This window comes from Ctenopharyngodon idella, chromosome 7, assembly GCF_019924925.1.
Source record: "Ctenopharyngodon idella isolate HZGC_01 chromosome 7, HZGC01, whole genome shotgun sequence".
In the NCBI taxonomy this organism is placed as follows: Eukaryota; Metazoa; Chordata; class Actinopteri; order Cypriniformes; family Xenocyprididae; genus Ctenopharyngodon; species Ctenopharyngodon idella.
The window spans coordinates 50,205,882-50,218,797 of record NC_067226.1 but is presented as its reverse complement, the minus strand read 5'-3'; the positions used below and the strand labels follow the sequence as shown (position 1 = coordinate 50,218,797).

The following is a 12,916-nucleotide window of genomic DNA, read 5'->3' as shown; positions in this document are numbered from 1 at the left end:
TCATTAGACTGATAAAAGTAGTATGAACCCTTGTAGAAATAATAAAAGCACATTTTATAAAACAATGAATGGCAGTGTGTCAGAACAAACAGGTATGAATATATGTTTGCTTTTAACTTTTCATTCATACTTTAAAGTAAGATTATCTTTAAAAAAAAAAAAAAATGTAATACAGTATTTGATTTTTGGTAAAACTATCTTACATATGTAGTGTTTTCACGCATTGTCATGAGCCTATCCTTAAAAGTTGCATTGTGTGAGGAACTGTGTAATATCTAATTGTTAAAAACTTTGCAGCAATAAAAAAAAAAAAAAAAAAAAAAATCGACATCATTCTTTTGTTTTATATTTACTAGGAATTGAAACTATAGAAATAAGAAAAATAAAATCACATAGATCTATGAGACATGCGTCAACTAAAAAGAAAAAAAAATGCAAGTTTAAATGTATGGTTTTTAAAACACAAAACAACATATTTAACAGATATACTAGGTTTTAACAGCAAGGACATTTTCTACCACAGAGTCTGATGTGGACATGCCTGGTAGGGATTTGGCCTAATCTTTGGTTTTTAAGGGAAATTAAACAATCTCAGGAGACTGACTGAACCCTGTGGAGTCGCATCTTCTGAAAGACCCTGGCATGTGTGGATTCACTCAGTTGAAAACATGTCGTTTGTAGGGTCACTTTAAATCACTGGGGGTCAAAGGGCATTCTTCCTGTTAGTGTCATCAGATATTGTGACAAACAGATATTTTTAAAAATGTACACATACTTTTGAGTAGATAACCGGTATTATATATACAGTGACAAATGCTTGTGCCAGTCTAGATCATAGATAGTACAGAATGTCAGATGCAGAGTTCAGGCACAGCAAAATAATATGACAACATATGACCACTTTTTTATTTGAAGTTATATCATGTTATATCATTTATTTTATAAGTAATATCATGCTTTAAAATAAGATGAGTAAAATGAAATATTCACTCAAGATACTTTTTTTCATGGGAGCAACACAGAGGAACATCTGATCTCTCTCTCTGAAAATGTGTGATTTTCTCAAAGATACGACTTTAAACAAGAGCAATGTTGAGCCCTCGTTCTGAGTTACGTTCGAGTTGTGAGGCTTCAAACACACAAACACCTTCACTTTTGGATTTTTAAAAAAAATCAAATTAAATATTTGCAGTTTATTTTAAAAACATACAGATTTCTTAAAGCATTGTGTGTCTCATGGGCAAAAATGTTGCTTGAATTTTTTTGTATTATTGAGATCTAAGATGACTAAGTACAAGTTTTTGCTTTAAACTATGAAACATGGAATACTATATATATACACACATATAAATGATACTTTAGGTTAAATTCAGGCAAAATCATTTCCACCGTAGGGCATCAGATTATTATCCCGATAGAGTAGACTTCTAGGAAGAATATTTGAATTCAATTAAAACTTTAAAGAATGGATTTAAACAACCTTGTAATTTTTTAAAAGATCATATTTAAGAACATATTTGTGCTTTGAAATAAATTTAATACAGAAGCATTCACTCTGGAAAGGAGTTAGCGGTCTTAACGTATGCTGTGACAGAAGCTCAACTGTCTGACTCCACCCTCCCATCTCTCATTCACACTAGAGTTTATTCCTAGGAGGATCTGGGAGTGTTTTGTTTATAATACAACTTAAACTATTTACTTTTTATCATCAAGAACTGCTTCTTCAACTCTCTGAAAATGTAAGGCGTTTTCATATTTATAATTATTTATTTATTTAGCTAAAACTAAACTATGTTTAATTTGTTTAAATATTTTTTAGCATCATGTTTGATGTTACACATTTATTTAGAATCATTTCATTTAAAATAGAGATAAGAACCAGCCTGAGATTTTACAGGTTCTCTCTCTGAAAATGCTTGGTGATTTTTCTTAAGGAATTATTGAAAATGTTGCACAATGTGTGAGACCCCAACATTTTACACATACACTGATAAATAAAAATATACTTTAGGTTTTAAGTCAGATAATCAGTCTTCTAGGAAGATTTGACTTGAGACTTTTTAAAAGATGTAATTTAAACTTTTAAATGTATGCTTTGAAATAAAAGTTAGCACAGACAAAACAATGTTTCATCACCCCCCTCTGTCTCAGGTTTCACAGCACAGTTGCATGAAGTTACTTGGAGAGAGAGAGATTTTTAGACTTTAAGGACATCAAAAAAAAGTAAGGAGTGTTTTTTTCCCCTGCTCTCTGAAAAAACATGAGTTGTTTTATAAATAAATGTTTAATACTGTTTTAGAAGCATGTTTAATTTTATACAATTTATTAATAAACTTTTAAAAGAAGTGAATGTTATTCAGTTAACTTTTTGAAATATACTAAATATACTAAACACCATTTATAGTAATCAACTGTTTGAATTACTGTGATGTTGGAGTTTAGGGATAAGTGATAAAAAATAGTCATGTCAATGGAAGGTCTCCACAAAAACATGGACATGTCCACAAAAACCTCGTATGCTTTGACAAAGTTAAAATGAAAATTCAACTACTTGATGAACATCATTTTGTGTGTTTTATATTTCATAAGCATTTGTAAACCAATTTCATTCGAACATCATTGCACGAGGAAATCTTTTCCTGACTTTATTGTGATGTTTTAAAGTTTTCTGTGAATATTGTAAATACGATTTAAACTTATTACTGTTTTATGGCTCATTCTTTTAACCACTAGCAAACCCATGCAATAAAATTCGACCCCATTTTAAAGCTTATGACTCAACCGATTTATTATTTCATAAAATATACCATGTTTATTCTTTTGTTATTTTGATCCAACCGTTTCTAGACTCGTGTTGCTTATCGTTTGCACAGACAGAGAGATGAGAGCATCATAAAATGACCACAAGCAAGCTGGAATGCGGATGCCATCACATCACACCCTCAAATATGGCGTGTCAGAGTTCAAAAAGCCTTAAAATCATCCGTCTGCCATTTGATCACCCAGAAGATGTCCAGAGGTTCACAGGGCACCATCGCTATTCAAAATATGTGGACAAAGGTCATATCGGGCCCCGGAGGATCACCAACAATGTCAAAGGTCATTGGGGTGATACTACGGTCAACCATGGTAGGGGGATGGGAAAACTTCGTGGGTGGTCCGTGGGGGAGGGGAACGTCGTGGGTGGCCCCAAGGGTCACAGAGGTCAGAAAGGTCAAAGGTCACGATCCATCATTTTGACAGAAGGTGCAGCATATAACTACTCCTTTACAGTTGGAGATACTAAAGGTTGAACAATAACAAAGCTCCACTTACCACAATGCCGCTCTCTACCAACCGATTCACCATTTGTTCCTCCTTCAAAAAAACCACCACGGCCTTATTCATCCGGGATGCTGAAATTATGTTTTCATGTCCCACTTGCTCAGCAACATCCAGCAACACGTCCTCAACTGTTTAATGATATTTATATTTAATGATAGCTTTTAGATCTCAATTGTGTTCAAAAATAAGAAAGAAAGAAAAAAGAAAAGTCCATAAACTTTCCCCCTCACCGTGACACCTCTCCCACTTCAAACCGGAAGGAAAGAGAGAGAGAGAGAGAGAGAGAGCCCAAGAAAAGAAGCAGAGAATAAAAAAGCCCCAGAGCAACAGTTACAATCTTCTTTTATCCCTTCCTTGACCATGTGACTGAAACCCAAATATAAGACATTCAAACTGACCAATCAGGAAATTAAAACTTCCCTCACTGTGCTAAAGTTGTGACAGTTCATACATTATATATTGTATATACATTTTGGCCTACAGGGCTTGATCACTATCAACACCTTTGAGCCTTTCAAATGGCCCTTGTAGCAAGAGAGAGGGGGTTGAAACAGTAAAGCAAATGTCTTTGTTCATTTTAAAATATCCTTTAGATATTTTCAGTCTTACACTGCAATAAAACTAATAGATGAATAAGACTGGATGAAATATGAAATATGACTAGAACAAAAACACTCACTGTTTATCCTGTTTCACGTCAGAGATGTAAATATTGTCCAGACTGAACGTCTGCATGTGATGTGGAGATAAGAAAATGAGTGATGAGGATGTGTTTACGTGCAAATGTGTTCATATGTTATAAACATGAAAAAAGGTAAACAGCAAGAATATGAAACAACTCAAAATAATTAAAATAAATGTAATTCTCATGAAAAAAATCATTCTAAAAATAAAAAATATTAACAATGTTTTATATCTGCATTCCAGCCAATCACAATCAAGTATTTAGAGGAAATAAGACTGAAACAGCAGCAGCAGAAGATGATGTTATTATTTCAGTGGGATAATGAGAGTCCAACAACCTTTACTAACATTATAAATGAACTTCAGGGGAATGAAAGCACGATATGAGCACTTTAATGTCTTTATCTCGTCTCTGTTGTGAATGTCTCCTCCTCAACACCAGGGGTCTCTGCTCTCAGAAGAGGGAAAAGAAGAAAGACCATGAGAGCAGAAAAACGTTTCTCCCTCTTTGTCACCAGCACCAGATAAAAAGTGAGAAACACAAACATACATGATATTTTAATTAAGGTCCATATTCATATAGACTGACACTGACTGACACAGACGTCAAGATGCAAATAAAGGGAAAAAGTTGGACAAATACACAAATATAGAGGAAGTGAATATGAAATAGGGGTTTTCAGAGTAATAAACAAATGATGTGATGATGAATGAGGGATGAGAGCAGATATAATGATCACACTGTTTAAAGCTGCAGACAGAAACATCAGACTCAGGACAGAAACACACGACCTCTAAAGTAAGAACAACTCACATGTTCATTCTTCAAACACAACTAGACTTTGAGATGTTAATATTGTCTGAATGATTGTGAATTGTGTTGTTCTGCTATTTTTTAAATTACATGATCATGTTTTATTTCAAGATGAATATGGGATTATCTGAGTTTTTCAATGTGTTTCTTCCTCAGAAATGGAGCAAACTCTATATTTCATTCTTCTTCTCATTGGTGAGTGTGTTTGTTGTTGTATTTATGGTTTATAGTTTCATCAGGTTTGACTCTGTTATGAAAAGCATTAAATCAAACCCTCTCTTTCACAGCTCTCTGCTCCGTATCTGAATGTGTTCAGCGTCAGTATCACTTTATAAACGTGACGAAGACCTGGACTGAAGCTCAGAGATACTGCAGAGAGAATTACACAGATCTGGCCACCGTTGACAACATGAACGACATGATCGAGCTGAACAAGAGTGTGAATGATGAAGGTGTTCAGAATGTCTGGATTGGGCTGCAGAAGACGAGTGTTGGTAAATGGCAGTGGTCTTCAGGTGATCCTGCGCTCTATCTGAACTGGGGAACTGGACAACTGAATAACGGAAATGAGTGTGCTGTGATGAGAAATGGACAATGGCATGATTTGAAATGTGATGAAAAGAAGGCTTTCATCTGCAGTTCATCTAACAACAGTAAGTTCAGCTCCCTAAATTGACAACAAACATTATTTATAGAAAGACGCACTATATGTTGTACAAAATTGCAATGCAATACTAAATGCTTCTACTTTTTAATGTGGTCATAAAGAGACTGTGGATATTTTCACATTTTCAATTTAAGTCAGTTTCTAATTCACTCACATGTTGATCTTTTGTTGTCACTTGGGATAACTGCATGAATCTTTATCAGAGAGCATCGAGAATTTACAGCAAAATTTATATTTTAAAGAATGAATACAAAAATATCAAAGCATCGTTTTGACTAACATAAATTGTAAGGTATTAATCAATGGATAAAATTTCAATATGCAACAGACAACCTGTCACATCTTAATATTTATGAACAAAACTCTTCAGTTCAGTTATTGTCTTAATACACATCAGTGTGATTTTATTCTGTTCATAAAAAATCCTGTACATAAATAAATAATAGTACTTTTATTTTGGAGATTGTAATTCTCAAAAGTAACCTTTTTTCAGCAGTTGCTTGAAACGAATAAAACATTTTACACATGAATTTGAGATCATTAGTTACAGAGTATGTGATAAACCATCTGAACGTCTTGAGCTGTGAGATTTCCATTATGAAAAGAATAAACTGAAATATAACAATTCATGAAAAGCGGCAATTCCTTATGTGTTATTTAATATATTGTAATGTATTACCGCAATATATCATTCTGTATATTTTTCAATATATTTAAACCATTTAATATGTTGATCATAAATATATGGAAATATATTTTATTTCCATAAGGGATTGATTTATTCATTCATCTTTCAGGATCTCAACACAAACCTGTAAAAACGTCATTCTCAGATGAACTTTAAATGAACTCACATTGTCCATTACAACTTAAAATCAATCAGACTAGAAACAAGACAAACATTAACATCAATATTAATATTGCAACAATATTCATTTGTATATATTAATAGCCTACAATCCAACATTTTGAATGAACTTTCTACTGACATATTTCTAAGGACTAGTTCACAAATATATTCAGCTGCAGTGAAACATCTTCATCTGTTTGATGTTTCTCTCATTCAGATCTTTGTGTCTGAATCAAGTATTCTAGAGAAATGTGTAACAAAACATCATGAAGAAATATAAAGTTTCAATAAAATGATCACAAATGATACTTAATGTTTTATCAGCAAAATCATCATGAATATATTGTGAATATTTAATATATCATCAGCTGTAGAAACAGTCTTTGAATGACACGTGTTTCTGATGTTTCCACTGCTGCTCTTATTCACATCCAAACCATAAAGCAGCATAAGAATAATGAACAAACTGATTCATGAATCTGTTTCCATTTGTTTTTCTTAAAGCGAACACAGGACTCGTCTTTGTCAATCAGGAGAAGAATTGGAGAGACGCTCAGAGTTACTGCAGACAGAATCACACTGATCTGGTCAGTGTGAGGAACCAGAATGAGAATCAACAGCTTCAGAAGTTCATCAGTGATAGTCTCATATCTGGTGATGTCTGGATCGGTCTGTTCAATGACTCATGGCAGTGGTCAGATCAGAGTAACTCCTCATTCAGATACTGGAATACTGGTGAACCTAATAATGCTGGAGGAAATCAAAACTGTGCACAGATTTATCCGAACGCTCAGGGACAATGGGATGACATCTCTTGCAACAACCAGTTTCCTTTTGTGTGTCATGAAGGTGAGCAGATCCTCACAAAACACACACAATCCATCCATCACCTCCAGATATCTTAAAGTTCACACTACATGTCTGACATGACAAATTCCTCCACAGTGTTTGTTCTGCATGTTGTTTTTGATCAGTCTCTCTCTAGTTTCTGCTTGTGGTTTGTTTTGTGTCCAGATAAACTGATTCTGATCAAAGAGAATCTGACGTGGTCTGAAGCTCTGAGATACTGCAGACAGAATCATGTGGATCTGGTCTCGGTTCATTCAGAAGACATGCAGCGTGAGGTGATGAATGTGGTTAAACGGGCGTCTACTGAGGCGGTGTGGTTGGGTTTACGTTACTCCCACATTTTGGGCATCTGGTACTGGGTGAGCGGAGACACCGTGTGCTATCAGAACTGGGCTCCAGGGAACGGCACAGCAGTGGAGAACTGTGAGTCTGCAGTGAGATCTGGAGCAGTTCAGTCTGGAGGAGATCAGCGCTGGATCAGCCGTCCTGAGACTGACACACTCAACTTCATCTGCAGCAGATATGAAGAGTGAATGGATACACATACACATTTAATGTAAGATAACAAATGCTCGTGTGTTCACTTCCTTTAACTTCAGTTTCATTCATCACTTGGTTGTAAATTAATAATTTCACCCTCAGTAGGCAGTTGTATCTGAGGGTGATGGTCTCTTTCAAAACACTGCTTCATGAAGCTTTGAGAATCTTTTGTTGTGAATCATTCAGCACAAACTGCTGATTTCAGTAAACAAGGCTTTGTTACTTTTTTGAAACATTTTGAAATTTTAATGTTTTGCCGCTATGATCTCTGTGAAGATTACCTTTTCAATAGGCCTTTATCACACTTTCATTGAAAAGCGTAAGCTTCAAATAGTAGCGTAAGAACTTCTGCTGTCGCCTGAATCAATGGCTGTGCTCATAGCACGAGATTGTTGTGATTTATTTATGTCAAATTCAGCACAGAAACTTCTTCTAAAGACACCAACCTCAGTTTATGGTCATTAATTGAGTATTGTGAAACACAGAAAAAGGTGTCATGATATTCTGACGAATAGTTCATGATTTAAAGGGTGAAAGTCATACTGTATGTGTATGTGCAATACTTCAGAGTCTGATCACCTTATTTTATTACAGATCTCAAGAATACAATATAAACAACAGATCACATTAAAGAGCATTACAATTAGACAAAGCTTACAATATTAATTACTACTCAAATCTGTTTGGGGGAGATTGAATTAAAGGTTTGGGGGAGACTTGTTGTATTAAACAATAATGATCACATTTTGTTCATGCACTTACTTTATGATGCAGTCATCAATAATTAGATCAAATTGATTTTATTCAAAAATATCTGGTTAGATCATATCCTCCGTGTTTGAGTGCAGTGATTGGATAGCAAAAAAAAGGTGGCAAAAATAAACAAAATATTATGAAAAATAAAATTAAATGAGTCTGATGATTCCTCTGGCAGTAACTTGAGCTGTGTGCTGCTAATGTCTGACAGCGCTGACGATCACATCTCTCAGATAATGATACACAATAAAATAAGAGACTTACACAGTAGGGTATCATGTAAGTAAGGGATAATGTACATCCGCTTCACGTTGGGGTCCTGATCACCCTGTCGGGGTTTATTCTGAGATAACAACCGGATGGATGTACATTATCCCGCTTATTACACGGCTACTTGCCACATAAGTAAATAATTAGACACGAAATAGATATACAAGATATTGATCTGAGATTAAACTGATTTAAAATCGTACCTGTTTGTTATCTTAATCCATTACAGTGAACAAAACAATAGTCGCAAAATGGCAGCAGCTGCGTTTGTATGAAACAAGAGAGCGAGTTCGCGGTACCGGATGACATAATGAAATAACTACAAAATTTGACTGCTTTTTAATATTTTATTAGCTCACCAAAGGCAAAACTTCCACGAGGAAAAACCGTTCCTAGCAAGCACATAGCGCTGCAGACTTCAGTAACCCGGATGAGCCTGTGTTAACTGTTTTCAGCGGTTGTTATCGGGGAACAACATACCGCTGGATTGACCAATCAGAATCAAGTATTCCACAGAGCCGTGTAATAAGTCTAAATAAACAGTTTCAAATATTGGCGTTTGTTGTTCAGTTGTTAAAGGGGTGATGAACTGAGAAATCAAATTTTCCTTGAGCTTTTGACATATTAGAGGTCATCATACTATAAGAATATCCTGTAAATTTCAGAACTGAAAACTTCCTTGTTAGTCCAATAAAAGCTTTTATTGACACCAGACCCAGCAAACAACAGGTTTTTCAAAGTGGGGATCTATGACGTCAAAGGGCAGCAAGCACCGCCTCCGCAGAAGAAGATCAACGCCTACTTCATCACCTCCTGTTTAGCCACCACCTGTTTAGCCCCGCCCACCGATTCACACATGACATGCAATAGAATAGGTAGCTTAAGTAACATAGTAACATAGGCCTATGTGGTGCTAAACCAAATCGAGCTACCAAGCAATAAACATGCCGTTCAGGATTACAAAATATTGTGCAGTGCCTGGACTCGACAGTAATGCAACATGTAAGTCACTGTGTTAAATCTAATGCCTGATCTGATATTAATGATTCATGTACAGTCAGATGTTCTTTGTCTGTGTGTCAGTAAATCAAACCCATGACTAAACGTCAACTTGCGTTGTTTCTCTTAGTAGGATTAAAATAATCTGTTATTAAACGGTGATTGAATTATATAAAGAAAGCGATTAAACAAAGCTCCCTTTGTAATCGTTGGAGCAGCGCGCGCTGAAGCTGTCAATCAAACAGAGCGAGTTTATCAGTGACCGAGTTCTGGACATGCGCAAAAACTCCCGTTTAATTCAACGAATCTCTTAGTTATATCGTGTTTGCACTGTTAGTGAAGATGAAAGCATTTGTTAGTGTACAGAATTGAGTTGCAGTGATGAGATCACTGCTTTCCTGAGCTCAACATGTCTGTGATCGACTACAATGTTCATCTCTGCAAACTTTCATGCCACTATAGAGTACCTCAGGGATGACGTGTTTTTGTAGGCCAACCCGGAAGTTAGCGGCGCACGGGTTCCCTCAATCGAAAGCCTATGCATTTTTCCCATAGACTTTGGGAAAATCGCAAAAAATAAGCTCTGTGTTTAACAAAGGGTTATGACACTTACATGTTTTGTCTATCAAGATAATCTTTACAAGTTAACACAACATTTATACATTTTGAAGCCTAAATAAAGTGGTCAGGTATAAAAAGCTAACAGTAGGCTATAAACGGACTACAGCACACCATGGTCGCGGATCAACGTCAGCACCACCAAGCTTCCTCAAACTTTATTAAAAAACAACTTTATTTAAAAACATGCTCGCTGATTATGATCTGCGCTGTGTATGAATACTTATCCACTTTTTCATGAGAAATGCTGTCCAAATGTCCTGTTTGTCATGATGACGTCTAAAGTCCCCGCCAAAGGAAGTAGTCCCTTTCAGCAATTTGTTAGCAACTGCCGTCTTTAAGACACAATAAAGGTTTAAAACATCACAAGCAGGTTATAACTGGTGTGTTTTATGTCATAGAGCAAAACATGAAAATATTTAGAGGCTTTGTTAACCACAGACCTTATTTCGGGCGATTTAGCAAAAACCCATTCAAAAAACCCATAACTCAATTCCGGTTTTGCCTACAAAAACACGTCATCCCTGAGGTACTCTATTTAAATATAATGCCACGATCTAAATATAATGCCATAGATCTAAATGTAATGTAGCACTTTTCATGATTAGTTAACCTTGAGAGCTGTTATAGTAAAAATGTGCTAAAAGTTTTCGAGAGTGTAATACTTGGCTAATTCAAATGGAAAGATGTCAGCCAATCACAGCAGTGGGCGTTTACACTGAAGTCTCACACAGACACGCCCCTTAAAACAGAGGGTTCAAATCAGAGGCTAAAATCAGGGTAGAAAAAATGCCTTTTATTTCTAAATTATGACAATTTTGGATGTAAAAAGCATATTAACATTATAAGTGCACCCCAGGAAACATTATAAAACAATAAAACAACGCAGTTCATGACCGCTTTAATTGTTAAGAGCCTCGATGTCCACTGTTTGCTTTCACAAACTCTTTCTGTCTCGTTTTGTGTTATTTACTAACTTCAGAGTTAACTGAATTTTGTGAGGGGTCAAAGGGCATCATACACTCATCATTATACTGTATGTTTATACTGTTTTCTTTCTATTCTATCATGATATAATTCATGTAACTGAAGATGGTGTGAGTTTTTTAAATTCCTCATTTGTGTTTTAAGGATCTCTGTATGCTGTTGTGGCTACTTCTCTCTCTTATATTGAGTTTCATGTGTTAATCATGACTTTATATTAGAAATGACTGGATGAATGTGAATCAATGAGCACCAACATTATGTGCCTCAGATAAATGAAATATTGTTTATTCATGAAGGAGTGAAGGTTGGGTATAAAATATCTAATTCTTTTGTGCTAAACATAAAAGAATGTGTCAACAACAGCAGCTCAAATAAACTCATGTACAACCAGCAATCTGATCTCTTGACTGTTTCCCAACATCAGAACATCATTATATCACAAAATCCAACATGGTTTAAATCATATTTCAAACATTTTGAGGATACATAAGCTGTGTATCAATTCAGATACTGCATCCTTCGAAGGTTGTATTCAAAGAACGAATGCGTCACAGCGGCGTGACGAAGGCTTTCCTATTTCAAAGGCTTCTTCGAATACGGCCTATAAATGAAAAGTCCTTCTTTCCCCTGACCGTGACGGACAGAACGAGTGGATCCTTCACAGCCCAGCCTATCCCAAGATTCACTGCACACCGGTGACGACTGGATTCTTTCAAAGAAAACTACAGGTTGTGCTTTGGTGGTCGATGATTTACATTTAAATGTAAGTTGTGTGTTTTAATTAGCTTAAATAGTTAGCCATAAATGTTAGAAGACCAATGGCCTAAATATGTCATTGAAACAATTGTAATAAGTTTCAAGGAGGGGCGTTTCCTCCGAGGAGGCAAGGGAGGCAGCACCTCCTCAAAAAAAAAAAAAAAAAAAAAAAAAAAATAGGATGAGAAATTAATCCATATTACATATAAAACAACACAAATATTACAAATTATGACATTAAAAAGAACACAAGTCACTCGTATTTCTTAAGGAACACTGCCCAACAGCGACACCCGCAGGTAAAGTTACTGCAGGAGTCATGCCTCCCTTTGCTCTCATAGAAAACCATCAGACTCCTATAGCATGGGTTTTGTGGGGGTTAATTGAGAATGAATGGGGGAAAGTCATGTGAGAGGAGGCAATGTCTCCATCGCGCTATGATTGAATGTAATTGGTTATTATTGGATATGATTGGTTTGTGCGATAAATCCCGCCTCTTGTTGACGTGCGCGTTCTGCCTGTCAGTTTGAATGAACAAATGATGGCGTCAATGGGAAGACTAATTGAAAAGTCAGTAAACAGATCACCCAGTTAGATATCGCCGCTTTATGTCACGTCAAAATCAAACTTGAAATGGACTGAAAACACGATGACTGCGGGGGTTTTTAGTGCAATCAGCTTGGTGAAATTAAAAATCCATCTTCGTGTCTGTGACAGACGGTGTTTACGGAGCATGACTGATGATCCAAAATAGCCTAAGTTGACTAATAAAAAGAAAAACATCAATACACAAATAAAATCT

At 35.7% G+C, this 12,916-nt stretch overlaps 3 protein-coding genes across 3 annotated transcripts in view; all 3 read left to right on the top strand.

The window, feature by feature from the left end:
* The window catches only part of LOC127516580 (C-type mannose receptor 2-like), an 85,951-nt gene that overhangs the window by 60,264 nt on the left and 12,771 nt on the right, over window positions 1–12,916 (top strand). Inside the window, exon 6 of the mRNA XM_051901353.1 lies at window positions 8,598–11,662. The gene's annotated coding sequence lies outside the window, so the exon portion shown is untranslated. The remainder of the gene's footprint in view (window positions 1–8,597; window positions 11,663–12,916) is intronic.
* LOC127516588 (macrophage mannose receptor 1-like) overlaps window positions 1–12,916 on the top strand; it is a 56,520-nt gene that overhangs the window by 30,833 nt on the left and 12,771 nt on the right. The gene's annotated exons all lie outside the window — the stretch shown is intronic.
* The window catches only part of LOC127516577 (macrophage mannose receptor 1-like), a 32,532-nt gene continuing 24,146 nt past the window's right edge, over window positions 4,531–12,916 (top strand). Inside the window, exons 1-3 of the mRNA XM_051901349.1 lie at window positions 4,531–4,807; window positions 4,979–5,017; window positions 5,110–5,475. Of these exons, the coding sequence (XP_051757309.1) occupies window positions 4,981–5,017; window positions 5,110–5,475 (403 nt within the window). The 5' untranslated portion in view covers window positions 4,531–4,807; window positions 4,979–4,980. The remainder of the gene's footprint in view (window positions 4,808–4,978; window positions 5,018–5,109; window positions 5,476–12,916) is intronic.